This window comes from Pinus tabuliformis, chromosome 4_2 (assembly GCF_031772625.1).
Source record: "Pinus tabuliformis cultivar Carrire ecotype Pingquan chromosome 4_2, CPIR1, whole genome shotgun sequence".
Lineage (NCBI taxonomy): Eukaryota > Viridiplantae > Streptophyta > Pinopsida > Pinales > Pinaceae > Pinus > Pinus tabuliformis.
In genome coordinates, this window is record NC_142304.1 from 826,977,921 (window position 1) to 826,995,452 (window position 17,532).

Genomic DNA, 17,532 nt, shown 5'->3' on the forward strand with positions numbered 1-17,532 from the left:
AATCATGCCGAGATTGTCATACTCTTTCTCTGTCCTGAATCCGAGACTTGATTATCCTTATTAATACTGTGGCTCATCAAGACTGTGGTACTATCCAAGACAGTGAGACTATCCATCCATTCAAAGTCCTCTCATTCATCCGAGATCTGGTCTTGACTGTACCTTTCAATCATAGGTATGTCGAAGTCCTGTCTGCTCCTCTATTCATAGCTTGCCTGCACCTTAAACCCATCCGAGGTGCAACAAGCCCTTCTCCGTATGTGTGCCTGTAGTGCAGATCTGTTCCTCTATTCAAATGCAAAATTTCAGAGAGAAGAACCCGAGATCTGTCACTTGCATTTGCAGATACCCTAGATGGGTATTTATAGTAGTGAGTGCTCCTATTTTGAGCCGACGTGAGTGTATGGATAGTTGTGACTATTACCCAAGCCGACATGACTTCCATTTATTCAATAATTTCCTTTTAATTCATTTTTGGTGCCGACATTAATATCTCTTCATTGTTTTGCTTGCAGATTTCGGTGTGCTTGCTCTTGGAGGATTTTTCTTGGTCTTAGACGGCTGATATACAACTTTGAGGACTTGTCTACATTTACATAGGCTCAAGAAAAGCTTTCATTACATGACATGACTCTTTGACAAATAAATAGAATCCTAAAGACATTAAGAAGTCTTTGACCTAGTGACACCAATGTTTTACAACTCGGACTCGGACTCGGACTCGGCCGAGGATCGACTCCGACTCGGTAATGACTCGACCGGCTCGATTTCAATGACTCGGTCGTTGTAAAAAATACATTAAATATTTATTTTTTTTACAAAAAAACATAATTTTAAATATTTTAAACATAATTTTAAAGATTTTCATTCAAGTTTCCAAACACACAACATTATAATATACATGGAAGACAACATATGATCAAAGTAGGCTCATGAACCAATCCATTATATCAAAATGGTACGGTGGTACCCAATGGCAATAGTAAATACATAGTCAACTGTAGTCTGTCATACATGATCAAAGACTCAAGAGTCAAAACAAAATGCAAATAACCAAGGAGGCTAGTAGCTACTGCCAGAGGAGCCAAGATCATCTCGACCAATCTCTGGATCATCATCATCAGAGTCAGACAAGGGGCCCCATCAATGACCGGTACTGGCTACTGCTAGAGTTGCCAACATCATCTAGCTCAGTGTTACTTGGGAGCAGGAGCGGAAGTGGGGAGCGAGAGCGAAAACGGGAGCAGAAGCGACATTTTCAGAAGCTCCAGGTTTGAGAGCGAATCCCAGAGGAGTTCAACAACCAATGTCACTAACATCAAGGTACACAGAGGGATTGGTGCTCTTGATTAAATACGAGTTCCATACCCTAATACATGACAAAATTTAATGGAAACATTGCAATCCTCCAATCCTAAAACCCTGAAAAAATGATAAGTCTGCTGGATTTTGAATGAAATCTAAAATTCTACTTTCTCCATATGAAATCCAATGAGGCTGGAACCACTCTTAAACATCCTGAGTCATTTCATGGTAATGTTAAAAATTTAAGTAAAAGGATGAAAATGAAGATTAAGGAGAATGTCACTTTTACTTTAAGAATTTAACATTACCATGAAATTTGAACATCATATCAATACTAGGAGAGGGGAATGGACCCCAAATAGCACTTAACCAATTTAGAAAACACCTTGGAGTCCCCAACAATCAGCCAAATGTTAAAAAGTTAAAAAAAAAATAGAAAAATCGTTGTTTCTTTGGGTGATTGGCTGAATTTAATGACTCGGCCGAGTAGATGTGCAAAACGGCCGGGTTGACCGAGTCATGACTGACTCGGCCGAGTCATGCAATAACTCGGCCGAGTCAGTCATGACTCGGCCTCCCGGACTGGTTTTTCTACCCGGTCACTCCTCAAGGCTTCAACTCGGTTCGACTCGGCCGTTTTGGTTTCAAAACGACCGGTTTGTAAAACAATGAGTGACACTACTTGCTCATGAAACCCATGTGGCAAGATATACAAAAATAATTTATTACATCTTTTACAAAGATCGTGTCATTATGAAGACCGAACGTAGTTACACTTTCTTCAACATTCCTAGCCCTCATCTGCTCTCATTCATCTCTGAATTTTTTTGAAGCTAATTCATTGGTGGATTTTGCAGAGAAATTGGAAAAAAACTTGTGTTTTCAGGTGGCATACTCATTGGAAAAATTTTGGAGAATTTGGGCCAATTTCTTCTAGGCCTAGAGGCCAAGGGTTTGATCTCTAAACGCTATTTTCTCTCACTGTTTGCTACAACTATCTGGAGTTTGAATACCTTCATAATAGTGATTAAATTTAATTTAAATGCTCTAAAAATCACATATAACTTGTGAATTGGGCATTGTTTCTTGGGCATAAATCTAACTTATTTATTGACTGAATATCTCTGCATAACAAGTGTGATCAGATCTGGTAACTGCATCATAAAGGGCTAAAAATCCAAAATTTCAGTTTGATAAGCTTGTTTTGACATTTGGGAATTGTTTGGCACATTTTGGCACACATTCTCACATTGGTGGCTCATTGTTTTCACACTTTTCTTGCTGCTGCCATAAGTACTTTTAAATCTGATATAACACTGAGTAACACATCATCAAAAGGTTGGTTAGCTTATTTTTCCATTAGACAAGTCATTTGGTGTCTCATTGCTCACATTTGGTTCATTAGTTGCTTGTCATTTTGGAGCAAAAATTTAGTTGTTTGCTGCTGTCCTAAATCTATCTTAAACGTGAACTACAATTTACATAAGTGGTTTTCATTGTTTCATGCTTTAATAAGTTCATTGTGGAGAAGATTTGTTTTATTGTGCTAATGTGAAGAAGGTTGCTTAAACATTTAAATCTAACATTTGTTTGTCTTGTGTTAGATCTAAGAACCATTAACTTTGCACTAAAAATCACTCAATAAGTACTTACACATCTATTCTCTAATCCTCTAAATGGTTTAAGTTGCTTTGGGCATTGAAAATCTGATTGACATTGAAGTATCTCTCTCTCTTGGGTATTTTGGCATCTAATTGGCATTATTGTGTTAAGCATCTAATTGAACATTGCTATGGAATCATTGGATAATTGCTCTAAAGTAAACACATAATCTTGCTTTGCCATCATATCTTAAGAAACTTTGATAATTTTATTGTCTATCTTAAGCATTGACATTTTGAGAGATATTGGTCATGAACTAAGTAACCGGATTCGTCCAAATGGCCTAGCGAATCCAGCATGTCGGGTACGATTCGGCCAAAAAATGAATCCTAAAATCGGATTCGTTGAATCCTATTAGGATTCTTCGAATCCTAAACGAATCCCGAATTTTGCCAGCGTGTCCCGATTTTTGCCTGTGTCCCGATTTCCAGGATTCGTTTCGCCGAAAAGGGACTCCCGCGGGTTAAAAAAGGCCGCATTTCCTCATTTCAGTCACGCTGTTTATCATTTGGCTTGCATTGTTTGAGCTGTTTGCAAGGAGAGAAGGGTTTGGAGCAAGGAGCTAAGGGAGTAGAGCGTTCAGCAAGGAGATTCAAGCACCAGGTAAGTGCATTTCAGCTCCATTTTTTTGCATTTCTTATTCTATTACGATAGTTTGTATATGATTTTTTGTTTACAAATTTGTGCATGTTTTGTTCATTTCTTTTACAGTATTCATGGCTCAATCAAAGGCAGCAGTTAGGGGGCAAAGGAAGGGCAAGAATGTCTCCATTGGAGATGCCCCTCCTCCCCCAATATCATCAGAGTTTGCTGCAAGTAATGTTGATGGAAGAGGACCTAAAGACAACACTGATAAATATCCATTGTGGAAATATGTCACAAGAGAGGATGGGACAAGCACCAAGGGGAAGGGAGGAGGCAATGTGCAATGGAGATGCAAGTTTTGTCACATTGCTTTCAAAAGCACATATTTCCGTGTGAAAGCACATTTGTTGGCTTTACCGGGTTGTGGGATTGGAGCTTGTAACGCTGTTTCTTTACAAAAGAGAAAAGAATTGGAAAAGGAGTCCACTGTTGGTATGGAAAATGTGGCTTCAAAATCAAGAAAACCCAAGAATGAAGACCCCCTTCCATTTTTGAGGAAAGCCACCACCAAATTTCCATTTGAGAGTTCTACTTCTACTGGGGGACAAGCAGCAAAAAGAAGAGCACTTGGTCCAATGGACAAGATTTTCCAAAAAGAGAGACGGGAAGAGCTTGATCTCACCATTGCCTTCTTCTTCTATCAAAACTTCATATCATTTAATGTTGCATGCTCACCTCTATTTATTGAGATGTGCCGAGCTCTAACTCAAGGGGCTCCAACAGGGTATGTGCCTCCTGGGTCAGAGAAGCTGAGAACCACATTGTTGACGAAGGCAAAAAAAGAGGTGCAAAAAATGCTTGAGCCTATTGTAGCATCATGGCCAACATCTAGGGTTAGCATTGTTTCTGATGGATGGACAGATCCAGCACGACACCCAATCATCAACTTCATGGTGTCTTCCTTGAGTGGTCCAGTTTTCATGAAAGCAGTGGATACACTTGGAGAATACAAGGATGCACAATTTATTGGTGAGTTATTTATTAAAGTTATTGAAGATGTAGGTGTTGATTCTTGTGTGCAAATCATTACAGATAATGCACCTGTTTGAAAGGCTGCTGGCATGATTGTGGAAGCTAAATATCCACAAGTGTTTTGGACACCTTGCATTGTCCATTCATTGAACTTAGCACTGAAATCCATTGCTTTTGATGTGCTTTGGATTGGAAGCATTATTGAGGATGCAAGACATATCCGTAACTTTGTGCAAAATCATACAAATGCCCTCACTATCTACAAGGAGTACACCAATCTATCATTGTTGAAGATTTCTGATACACGGTTTGCCTCTTCATTCATGACGTTGAAGAGGTTGAGGGAGGTCAAGGCCGCTCTTGGGTCCATGGTTATTTCTGAGTTTCGGTCTTTTTGGAGAAAGATAGATCAAGTAGCCTCTAAAGGAGTGAAGGACACAGTGCTAGATGATGCTTGGTGGGAGAGGGTAGTTCTAATTATTTGGGTCACGGACCCTATCATTTCTTTGCTTCGATTTGCAGATACAGACAAACCCATCCTAGGAGAGGTTTATGAGGGATGGGATTCCATGATTGAGTTTGTGAGGAGCATTATTCTACAGAGTGAGTGCCCTGAGTATGAGACATCACTAGAGGCCTTCTGTGATACTATATAGAATATTCTTGTCACCAGATTGGACAAGAATTGTACACCTTTACATTGTTTGGCTCACTCATTGAACCTCGAATACTACAGCCATGAGTGGCTGAATGGTGGACCTTCCCACAAATTCCCTCCTCACATGGATGGTGAAATCTCACAGGGGAGGAAAGAGGCATTCAGGCGGATTTTTTAGGATAGTGCATTGCTTGATGAGGTGGAGGATGCCTTTGCAAAGTTTTCCACCAGCAGTGGTCGATTTGGAGGTTATGACGTGATTAGAGATAGGGGGGCTAAGAAGCCCTATTCTTGGTGGGCAAATCATGGGGCAGCAAGCCCTCCTCTTCAGCAGTTAGCCATGAGGCTCCTCTCTCAGGTGACTTCATCCTCTTGTTGCGAGGGGAATTGGAGCACATATAGGAATTTGTATAGTGTAAAGAAGAGCAGGCTTGAGCAGTCCAGGGCAGAGACAATGGTGTATGTGCTCACCAACCTTCGTCTTATTTACAGGCAGAGGGAAGAGTGGTTGAGGGGAAAGACAAAGATGTGGGATGTCTTTCCTGATGATATGGGTTTGGACACCAGTGCTGAGTTGGCATTGGCCAACATGGATCTCAATGATCCAGTGCTAGAGCCTGTTAGATTTGATGACTTAGAGGGGTCATCCTCCACAGCAGCAGATGCAGAGGCGACTATGGATACAGGGGAGGAGGAGGATGCAGAGGAGAGCAGTGGGGACCATGATGATGAGGGCATTGATGCTGATTTTGATGCTGATGATGAGGATTGATGCCTTGCGGCTTGTATACCTGTAGTTGTTTTATATTTTCTATTTCTATTTGCCATTGGCATTGCACCAGCACTACCTATGTAACACATTTTGATTTGATGACTAAATGATAAAACTACAGAAGTCAATGTGTTTATCTTACTATCTTGTAGTTGTAAGTTGTCTTTTAGTTATGAATTATGAATCATGATTTATGTGACCAGTACCACTGACATGTATTTGAATTTTGTATGTACTATGCATGCTATAGATGAAGATCTATGTTTGAAATCAATAAATTTGTATCATTAATTAAAATTTGTGTAAGAAATATCTAATTTTTAATATATATATATATATATATATATATATATATATATATATATTTATATATTTTAATAAAATAATATATAACAAATCCTACGTTTCTTGTTCCGGGGGGTCAACGTGTCCGAATCCGATACTACGAATCCTGAATCACCGTGTCAGGTGACTTAGGTCATGAAATATATATGGTGGTGAGTCATTCTAAGTGAGAATCTCTTAATACTGGCATAAGATCATTGACATTTACTTTTCTAAAATATCTTGGAAGACTTTAAATTGTCTCAAGTAATTGTCATTATTGTTGTTCTAAATTGCTATCATTAATTAAGCATCTTGTGAAAGATAAGTTTATCTTTGGATTGATCTATTGTTTAAATATCGACACTTGATAATTTGGAGGTTGTCTCCTCATTTATTGTTAAGTACTCTTCTCATAGAAGCTAATCATAACTAAAGTACTTAAACATTAAACAATCTTAACCTAAGAATCACTCATAAACCTTGCACAAGCATCCTAAGTCTAGTTGCATTAATAACATACCTCCAAGCATAAGCTTGGTTGATAGACATTTAGGGCCACCCTTTCTCAATTTAGCTTGAGGGATTCAACACCTTTCTAGTGGTTAACACGATGACCTTGCAGTCGTCAGAGCCACAGTCTCTACAGTGCCAGAGGCATCAGGTGGTTGGAACACAGGGGGAGGTATCGTTAATCAAGCCTTTGCTTGCTTCCTGTTGGCTTCCATCCCACAACCTACTCTAAATATTGGTTCCAAAACAGTTAAGAGGAAGGTCTTACTTAGAATAGGCATATAACTAAAAGTAACCAAGATTCTTGCATCACACCTAGGTCTTAGGATTTTCATAGCGTATAAGTTAGTCGAACATTTAAGCAGTGATTGTCCATCCGATTACTTGGTTTCTAATTGATAATAAGCAAGAAATTGACTCCGTAAGGCACTGGTCTCAGAATTCAATTTAATATAATCTTTAAATCTTGCTAAAATTAACCAAGTAGCTAGGCCACTCAATCGTGTCTCCTGGACTTGTTGGTTGCCAACTTGTCTTTCATCTTCACATTTCCATAGGGACTAGCTCCCATATCTTACTGTGGTGAGATAACTAGAACGAAGAGGTCGGGGATCAGAGTGACAACTCTTGACTTGAGTCGTTGTCGCAGTGCCTGTATAATCCGAGCGACAACAAGACTAAGGTGTATACCAAGCTTTAGCCACTCTAGGTACCATCAGGCTTTAGTTCTAACACCAACCTAGGGATCTAGGTGTGTATCCAAGGTCAGAGCTCCAAGACCAACACCACCCTCTCTACTTCGGGATCTAGATATCATCATAGGCCGACTAGATGTCCTCCAAAGCATCTTGTCGCCCTAAGATGCTTCATCTCTCCCTATCTACTAAATCTTTAATATCAACCAATCCAAGCATGCTTATGAAATATTCAAACTTCTTATTTGGAAGAGATTTTGTCAACACATAAACTACTTGTTCATCTGTCAGAATATACAGTAGCTTCATGACCCCATCATGCACCAAACTTTTAGTGATACTTGTTATTGATATGATTTGTCCTAGCATGACACACGAGTCTTCATACATCTTGATGCTGCTTTGATTATCACACTTTTTCACTGTAGGATCCAGTGGCCCTCCAAACAAATTTGATAAGAGTTTTCTTAACCAAATTGCTTCTTTTCCTACTTCACATGCAGCAACATTCAACTTCAACACTACTTAAAGCAACAGGATCTTGTTTTCTACTCATCCATGAAATCATTGTAGATCTTACACTGAAAAAACCATCAGTAGTGCTTCTTCCATCGGTCTGACTGCCACTTCAATCAGAATTAGTAAAACATGTTAGTTTAACTTTATTTCCATCATACTTCAGACAATGGTGAATTGTTCCATGTAGGTATCTCAAAATATGCTTGGTAGCTATCCAATGGTCATGACGAAGTTCCAATTGAAATTGAATAAGAATGTTTACAGCAAAGCATATATCAGGTTTGGTATTCACCAAGTACATCAAAGATCCCACCAACTTACGATAGCTTGTAGGATCAACAGGACTAGAGTTGGAGCTTCTTAACTTCTTTATATTTGTGATCATGGGAGTATTCATAGGCTTGGAATCCATCATACCAAACTTTTGTAACACCTTGATTATATACTTTCCTTGACCAAGATATATCTCACTGAGTTTTTGCCAAACTTCCAAGCCCAAATAGTAGTGCATGAGTCCTAGATATTTCATTTCAAATTCAATTGCCAACAACTTCTTACATTGTAGAATTCTGCGCTCCACACCTGTAATAAATAAATCATCCACATATAAAAGTATAATAACTGGTTCATTCTTCACTATCTTGATGTAGAGGTTTGCATCAACATAACTTTTGACAAAGCTAGCCCTTAAAATATAGGCATCCATTCATGTGTACCAAGTCCTAGGAGCTTGCTTCAAGCCATATAGAGCTTTCTTTAGTTTGCAAACATGAGTATCCTTGCTATTTATCTCAAAGCCTTCTGGTTGTTCAATATATACTTCTTCATCAATGGTTCCATTTAGAGGCTATTATAACATCCATTTGATGTATATTCCATCCCCATAGTTGCAGCTAGCAAAACCAAGAATCTAATAGTAGTGTACCGGGCAATGGGAGCAAAGGTTTCTTCATAGTCTATTCTTTCTTTTTGAGAGAAACCCCTTGCAACAAATCTTGCTTTGTATTTGTCGATGCTTCCATCAACGACATGTTTGATTTTGTAAATCCATTTGTAAGTGACAACAAATTGTCACTAGGTCTAGGAACGATTTCTCAGATGCCATTCTTCATGATAGATTGGTATTCTTCTTGCATTGCTTTCTTCCATTCTTCTTGATGAGCAACTTCTTCAAAGGTAGTTGGTTCTGCTTCGATTAACTTTGTCATGTATGCTACATACCCTGAGTATCTTTTTGGTCTTTTTCTTTCTCTGAAAGTTCCTTTTGTTGCTCCATGTCCTTCAACATCTTCAAGTGTAGCTTTTAACCAATTTGGCCTCTTCTTTGTTTTGGGAATGATTGTAGGTTGGATAGGTTCACTTGGACCTTCTTCCTCTAGGTTTGTAGGTGACTTGTCATGTTGCTCTTCTTCTTCAAATAGTGGTACATCTTCTTCATCGAACTCGATAGGTATATCCTTGGATCTTTTGTAGGCATGATTTTCATCAAATATAACATCTTTGCTAACTTCAATTCTTCTATCTTCTTTGATGTAGATTCTATAAGCTTTTGATGAAAGGCTATATCCAACGAAGATACCTTTTATACTTGTAGAGTAACTTTTTTTGCTTGTCTTTTGGAACATGAATGTATGCAGGACATCCATAGATTCAAAGATGGTCTACACAAGGCTTCTTCCTTGAAAATGCTTCTTCCGGTGTCATATTGTTAAGGATTCTGATATGAAAATGGGGCTCTTAGGCTTCTTGTCTAACTTACAAGAACCTCTCCCACTTCCAAAGCTTAAATATTCCCAAGTCTTATTGATTAACCAATGCGGAATTAAGAAATGCTTGAAAATATAGGTGTATGCTGATATTTGTTTTTAACTGATTATATGCCTTAAATTTTGTTGTTGTGCTGTAAGTTGATGTGCTCAAACTGATATATAAATACATATAATAGTAAATAAAGCAGCAGAGACAATGCAGCAATAAAACACACACAGAACAACAATATTAATTAGGAGTTCACCCAAAACTCTTGGGCTACGTCTCCGTGAGCTCTAGTCAACTCAACTAGGCTCTCTGGGATTATGGTCTGAGTTCTTTTTACAAGCTCTTTGGCTCAACTCCACTGGTTTACATAGAATTCAGTGGGCTTAGAACACCATCTTCTCCTTGGCTCTGAAGCTCTCGGCTTTCTGGCTCTCGGCTCTGGCTTTGGCTCTCAGCTCTGGCTCTTGGCTCTGGCTCTGGCTACTTTGGCTCTGGCTTCTTTGGCTCTCTGCAATTTACAGCTCTCTGGTTTTTCCACTTGAACTCCAAGTGACTCCCTCGGCTGCTCTGCGCTTCAGCTTTTACTTTCTGCGCTGCTTGTTTTCGTTGTTGCCTTTTTGCGCTACTCTCTTTTTTGCCTTAGCCTCCTGCTTTGGCTTTGCTCTGTACACTCCTGTCTTAGCACTGCCTATGCTCAGTTTCAGCAACAACTCTAACAACCAACCCTCTGTCTCTGACATTCATGGCTTTTAAGCCAATCGATGATTGTCTGTTCATTTTCCCTCTTGGGCTTTCTGGCTTCCAGCCGCTATCCCATCATCTTCCTTCTGGAGCGTTTAACAATCATTGCTAACATCCCAAGGTATGGTGGCCACCTGTTCTGTAACGGAATGAACCATCGACGCTTGAAATCTCCAGAAACAGTCGTTCCTTGTTTACATAGAGAAACATTGCAAAACACGGGAAAATCCGCCAAAACACTGTTCATCGGACTTCAAATATTCATAAATCTGCCCTATACTTCCATCGGGTTTGCCTTTATGTCGCCTATCGCATCTCCACCGTTGATCTGAGGGGTCTTGATCCAACGGCTGAGATTCATTTCGGGCAGCTCTTTCGTACGGAGGTTAACCGCCCGATAAGGGTGGTTTTCTCTCTCCTTAGCCGGGACACGTGGCAGCCAATGTAAGGGATCGAGCAGAGCCTTGCCCAAACTACTTTCTGCCTTTGGCCCTCCTGAAATCCTACTTTTTTTGTGATTTCCCCTTATATTATAAAAATACATTAAAAGATTGCAAACTCTTGCAAAACGGCCCATATCGGACTTGAAACAATATAATTTCATTCACAAACCCTTTCGGTCTAGTTTTCATCGCATCGGTGCTTCCCTTCGTATTCCGTTTAATAAACGAAATACGCAAAATACATAGAAATTCGTTGTTTGACAGATCTCAAAATATATCAACTATCGCCTATAGCCCCGTCGGGTCCGGCCATCGCATATATATATATATATATATATATATATATATATATATTAACGGTCCCGTTCTTTTGCAATGTTGCGATGCGATATCACGATGTGACTTGTCACAATTGCATATCGCATAAGTCCCGGGGTCTTCCCATAGGGCATGGCCTATGCCAATCGCCGATTGCGATCCACCGATTTCGGCGATCGCACCATCGCATCGGCCCGGTCCTATCGCGTCTGCCTTCAACAACCCCTACTTGCCACCGCCGATTGTGACATGCCGATCGGATCTGGACCGTTGATCAACCATATCCAACGGCTCTTGTGCATTGTTCCTTTGACCGCCGATAAGCCTGTTTTTCCACTATTTCTTCATGCTTTTGCCTCCCGATAGTGTTATCCGCCTTTTTTAAAGGTTCTTCTTTTGCGCTAGTTTTTGGGTTTTTAGAAGACTTTGAAGACTTAGAGGGTTTTTAGGACCCATTCTTAGGGGATTTTGCCTCTTTTTCCAAAGGAAAAAGGGCAGCTTCATTTTGTGATAACTTCTGCATCCTAAGTCAGTTTTTGCCCATTCAAGTTGCAGTAGATTCAGAATGAGACGATCTCTGCAATGGGGCTAGTTCTAGGAACTTCCTTGGACTTCCATTTTTCCTTTGTGAGGAACACTTAGACTTAGGAGCCTATCCAAAATCCATTTTGTATTAGATTCTATGAGGAGTTCTATTTTGTATGTATACTACTGTCATGGTTGTTTCTCTGCATAGAAATTTTGGTAGGTCTTGATCAAATGTCATAGTCCTTATACATTCTTCAATGGATCTATTCTTCCTTTTTTGCTAATCTATTTTGTTTGGGGTTGTAGGGAACAATGAGCTCCCTCTTAATGCCTACTTCTTTGCAATATGCTATAAGTTCTTTTGAAGTGTATTCACCTCCATTGTCGGATCTCAAAGTTTTTATCTTTCTTTCGGTCAGGGTCTCAACTTTGGATCTAAACTCCTTGAACTTCTCAAATACTTCATCCTTTGTCTTGAGAAGATAGAGCCATGTCTTTCTAGAGTGATCATCAATGAAGGTCACATAATATTGGTGGCCTCCAAGAGATTTATTAGACATGGGCCCACATACATCAATGAGGTCTAATATCTCCTTAGACCTTGTATCACTACTTGTAAAGGGTTTCTTAGTATTCTTTCCCAAGGTACATCCCTTGCATACTCCTTCATGGTCCTCCTTGATGTTGGGGATGCCCTTCACCATTTGACTTAGAGAGGGTATTATCTTGTAGTGAATATGTCCATATCTTCTATGCCAAAGTTTGATGGGACTAATTTCCATATGAACAAGGGCTTGAGGAGATGGAGTTATAACTCTATATAATCTTCCTTCATGAATCCCAATAACCCTTGCTTTTTCAAAACTAGAATCTTTTCCCCAAACCAAAACTTTACCATCTACAAAAGAAACTCTATCTCCTTTATCTTCTAAACAAGAAATGGAAAGTAAATTCTTTTTCAAACCTGGGACATAGAGGATGTTGTTGAGGTGTAGCTTTGCTCCACTTTCTAGCTTCAATGATGTAGATCCAAGGCCCTTGACTGCATAGTTGTTGTTGTCTCCAAGCTCCACTGCATGTGATGATGATCCTTTTGATAGAGTATGAAGTTGTCCACTTTCTCCTATCATGTGTCTTGAGGCTCCACTATCAATAATCCATGCATTGTCATCATCAAGTGTACCTATAAGTGTAGCCAAGAATCCTTCACTCTTGACTCTTCTAGTTAGATTGTAGATGACCCTTACACCAAATCTTCCTGTAATCTTCAAGAGGTTGAGTCCCATCTTCAAATAGCTTTCCATTGAGAGAGTGATCTTTCTTTTAAGACTTCCTTCCTTCCTTCAAATGATAACCAACAAAGTGATCTTCAAATAGTCCTTCATTCACCATAGCCCTGATACCATGTTGAGAAATCACTGTATGTATATATTAGGGTTTTGATTCCTCTTTTCTTGATAATTACTTGTGATTTATGTTGGCTTCTTTTTCTTCTTTATTATGTTATCTTTCATGAAGTAATTACCAAATTAATATGTATGAAGATCACAAGAACAAGGAACATAAGATATACGCACTAAGCCAGGGGAAAACCCAGTCCAACTCTTCCACTAGTAGATTCAAATCAAGATGAGACAATCCACGACCCCTCGACCTAGACAAAGGCCCCCTAGTCAACCCCTCCTTCAAGTAGATGTATTCTGCCAAAGTCAAGTCTCTAAGTGTCAACTCCTCATATGCAGTTTCAATCCATAATTTCAGTCCCCTACCTACATAATTTCGGACCTACAACTACTTCAGAATTTCGGCCCCCAACTACTCGTCCAGAAACCCTAGAAGACTTTGCACAGGTGAGAGATATATGCCCAAAACTTCGATTTTGTTTCTTCCTTCTATTAGGTCTTCTTTTTCTGCAATTCACTCTCCTTTTTGTCCTCTTTCTCTTGTAGATAGAACTTGTGAGTGTGTGCTTCCAAATGAGTCAAGCTGCCTCTATTTATACCGATTCTGTTGGGTCGAGAAGCGCTAATCCAGACCGACTTCATCAGGTCAGACTGACTTGGTGAGGAGGTGACAAATGACACTTTTGGCTCAAGAATAAATTTCTTTACATGATACAAATGCCCAAGAAGGGTCTAATAAATGTGATAAAGACCTCATGACAAAACTAAGAAGCTTCAATGGAGGCTATGACCTAGAAAATACATAAAAGAGCATGAAACCCATGCTTCAAAAACACTTTTCTTTTACAATAAATTTTTCTTTTGACAAATACGATTATGAACACTGGCACTAGTTACATTCTTCAACAGTTATCAAGGAATTTATACTTCTTGTTGCAACAATTTGATAACTTCTCAAGGTAATTATGGAGATAATGTACCCCTAGCAACATTCATTCACTATACCCAAACATGTAACATATGCAATTCCCTTGCAAGATCAATATTTGACTAAATCACATTAAATTAGGGCAAATTTTCAGATTTCATGAGCGAAAATTCCATACATTGTACATGTATACAATAAAAAGAGAGAAACATATCATGAAAAACACTTACAAGTATACTGAGTATATCCAACTATCAAATTGAGACAAAATCGAAGCTCCAAGACCAAGAAAATATATCAAAACATCAAAAGAGTGTGTCCAAACGAGCTCATCTCACCCTCTATTTATAATGTCCAGGGGGGTTCGAATAGACATGTCCTTTGGGGCAGGGACGACTTGACATCTAGAGACATTTTTGACCCAAAATTACAACTATAAAAAGCTTCTCTTTTTCATTGGAAGAAGTCCAAATAGGACTTTGACTCAAGAAATCCTAGAAGCGTGAAGAACATGCTTAACTGATAAATAATAATACTTTTTTTCATTTTTTTCTTTTTGCTTTTACATAAAATATACAAGGACATAAGTACAAAGATCATTATGAAGACCGAACCTAGTTACATTTTCCAACAATCATCTCCTCTCTTCTCCAAGCTCAAGCAAAAGATAGAAGAATGAGGAAAAGAGAGGGGGAAGAGGCCTTTTAACCTCATCCTCCTTCTCCCCTAACTCACCCTAGGTCCCACTTAAACCACAGGTCAAGAAAAAAAATACGAAAAAAGTCACTTGTGGAACCATGTGAGCGGCTTTCAGAACCGCACGGTAACTGTGTTTCAGCCTGCGGAACCGCTAATGGAATCATCATTGTTCCAACAGGTTCAGGAACCATGATTTTTTGAGCGAAGCATGGTTTCAAAATTCCAGTTTGTGGTTCCGTGTGCGGTTCTCCCATGGATCTGCATGGCTTGCGGTTTCAGGTTTTGATCCCGGGGGGGCGGTTGCTGCAACACTGGTCACTCTGGTTTTGTTGGTGAAGTTGGGTATTCAATAACTCAAGAGATAGACTCAGCTCATTAGCATGGAGAAAGAAGTTCATTAGTACAAATGCATTGGCAGGTGTATCTGAAAGATTGTAAGTTGTAACATGAAACTCAACTGTTTGATGTTTCCTAACATGTCTCTGTGTTGGTGTATAAATAAATAAGATGTCCAAGGCTTGAGTAAGGAGTAAGAGAAACATTGTAGAATGAAACCAGACAAAAAATTTGTTCCATGTTTTGAATTTTATTTTCAGAACCATTGATTTTTGCCATTTTCTTCCACAGGCCAAAAGATAAGGTCAGAAGATTTGGCAAGGAAGTGAGAATACGGACTTAAAGAAACAATTTGTTCCTAAAGAAGATCACTTCCTGTTTGTTACAAGCTAAAACCCCCCATTGTAGAACTTTAAAAATTGGCAGGAATCTGAAACATGAAAACAGTATCATTTTCATCAAGTTGAGTACTTATGATTATAGTGTTAACATTTCCTGACTAGTGCCAATTTATTTGATTATGATAAATAAAGATTTTCTGTTATGATGAGAATATCTTCCATTGACATTGATGGTCCAAACCTCTTTGGCCCAGGTTTGCGTCAGAGGAAGACCTCTCAATTCTGCTACAGGAGCAAAGAGCATATTTTATGGATATGATGGTCAACAATGCAGTGTAGAGCAGCTAGCCCTGCAGTATTATTCTGGCGAGGAAGGTGGCTGCTGGCAAGGAGTGCATTCAGAAGGTGGCATTTGGATGACATATTTTGGTCTTCTTATGTGGGATGTCCTTTTTGCTGATGTGCCAGATGTCTTTCAGACTTCTTTTCAGGTACAACATGTTTTGTTTAATTATTGTAATGCTTGTACCTTATTAATTCTATAATAGAAAATATTGATATCTCTCAGAATGTTTTCCAACATATTTACACCCTTTGGTGTAATTCCAGACTGCACCACTCGACCTAAGGACAGATTCCTTTTACCCTAGTAGAGAATCTCTCATAGAAGCACAATTGAGTAATATACATATGGGCGAGGCTGGAAAAATTTTGGCTGCTTCGTGGGAGGCACATTTTGGAACTTCTTGCCAAGGAGTGAATTGGGATCGCCATTCTCTCATTGAACTTCAAACCATTGCTTCATGTATTGGAGGACCTGCTTTAGCTGCTATTTGTAGGCTTCTAGCAGAAGATTATGGCAGCTGGGCAGCAGGCATGCCAGATCTTCTGCTTTGGCGCACATCTTCTGATGAGAAAGATCTTCCTTGCCGAAAGTGTGGTCATAGCTTGTCTCATGGTGGAAATTCAGAACCTTGTAGTTGCTGCTTTCAGGATGCTGTAAATAAGACGAGAACAACTGGCTTATGGGGAGAAGCCAAACTTGTTGAAGTGAAAGGTCCAAGGGATCGTCTTTCAGAGCAGCAGCGTGCATGGATCTTGGTCCTCATGGATGCTGGGCTGTGTGTTGAGGTGTGTAAAATTAGTGAGCAGCCAAAGGAAGGTGAGTGATTGACTTGCCTCTATATAATAACATATTGCTCAACACATGTCCATGTTCGTCTTCCTATACAGTATATACACTGTTTTTTCCATTTATATGGCTATCAAAAGCACATTCTTTGATTTTTTTTTTTTTTTTCTATATCTGTATCTCTAGATATCAAATGGGTCTTGTTGTCAAGTGATTGTGAAGTTTTGAATTAAATTATATTACATTAATATTTATCTCTACAGATGAGCCAAAATAGATCAATAAAATTGTAGAAACAACCGGTCACAATATAAGCTGGATCACAGCTTTGATATTGATTGTTTAATGAATTTCCAGCATAAGTGTAAAGAATAGTTATAGTATTGGTGTTTGGTGGCTAGTATAAGCAGCAGTTTGATGAAATAAGCAAATTGGCAGTTGTGGTTCACATTCTTGTGGATGGATTGAATGCATCTTCTTTTGTCCTGGTTATTGTAATAAAAATTCATATTGTTCTCTACGACTGAATCTTGCTCTCAGTTCTGGAGTATATATCTTAGTACTATCGAGTGCATTGGACAAACTTCTTGGTGTTCTTTTTCATGAAAGAAGCTATGGCATGTTATAACTTGTAATAGTAAGATCATTGCTTTTCAGATCTTTATTTAAATAGAATTTAACAAGGGCCAGGACATTGTAGCATAAAATGGCAGTTATAAAATGTTTTGTGCTTAACAACGTTAAATTTCTATTCAAATATCTGTATTCTTCATTTCGTAAAGAAAACAGTAGTACATGTAATCACGATATGCCAAAAGCTGGAAAACTAAAGGTATCTGA

The 17,532-nt window shown here is 39.0% G+C and overlaps 1 protein-coding gene across 2 annotated transcripts in view; it reads left to right on the forward strand.

Annotated features, from left to right (window-relative positions):
- LOC149172212 (zinc ion binding/nucleic acid binding/hydrolase) overlaps window positions 1-16,849 on the forward strand; it is a 252,682-nt gene extending 235,833 nt beyond the window's left edge. For both annotated transcript variants that reach the window (XM_089424259.1, XM_089424258.1), the window contains exons 14-15: window positions 15,815-16,051; window positions 16,170-16,849. In XM_089424259.1, coding sequence (XP_089280385.1) covers window positions 15,815-16,051; window positions 16,170-16,730 — 798 coding nt within the window. In that variant the 3' untranslated portion in view covers window positions 16,731-16,849. The remainder of the gene's footprint in view (window positions 1-15,814; window positions 16,052-16,169) is intronic.
- The last annotated feature ends 683 nt before the right edge of the window (window positions 16,850-17,532 follow it).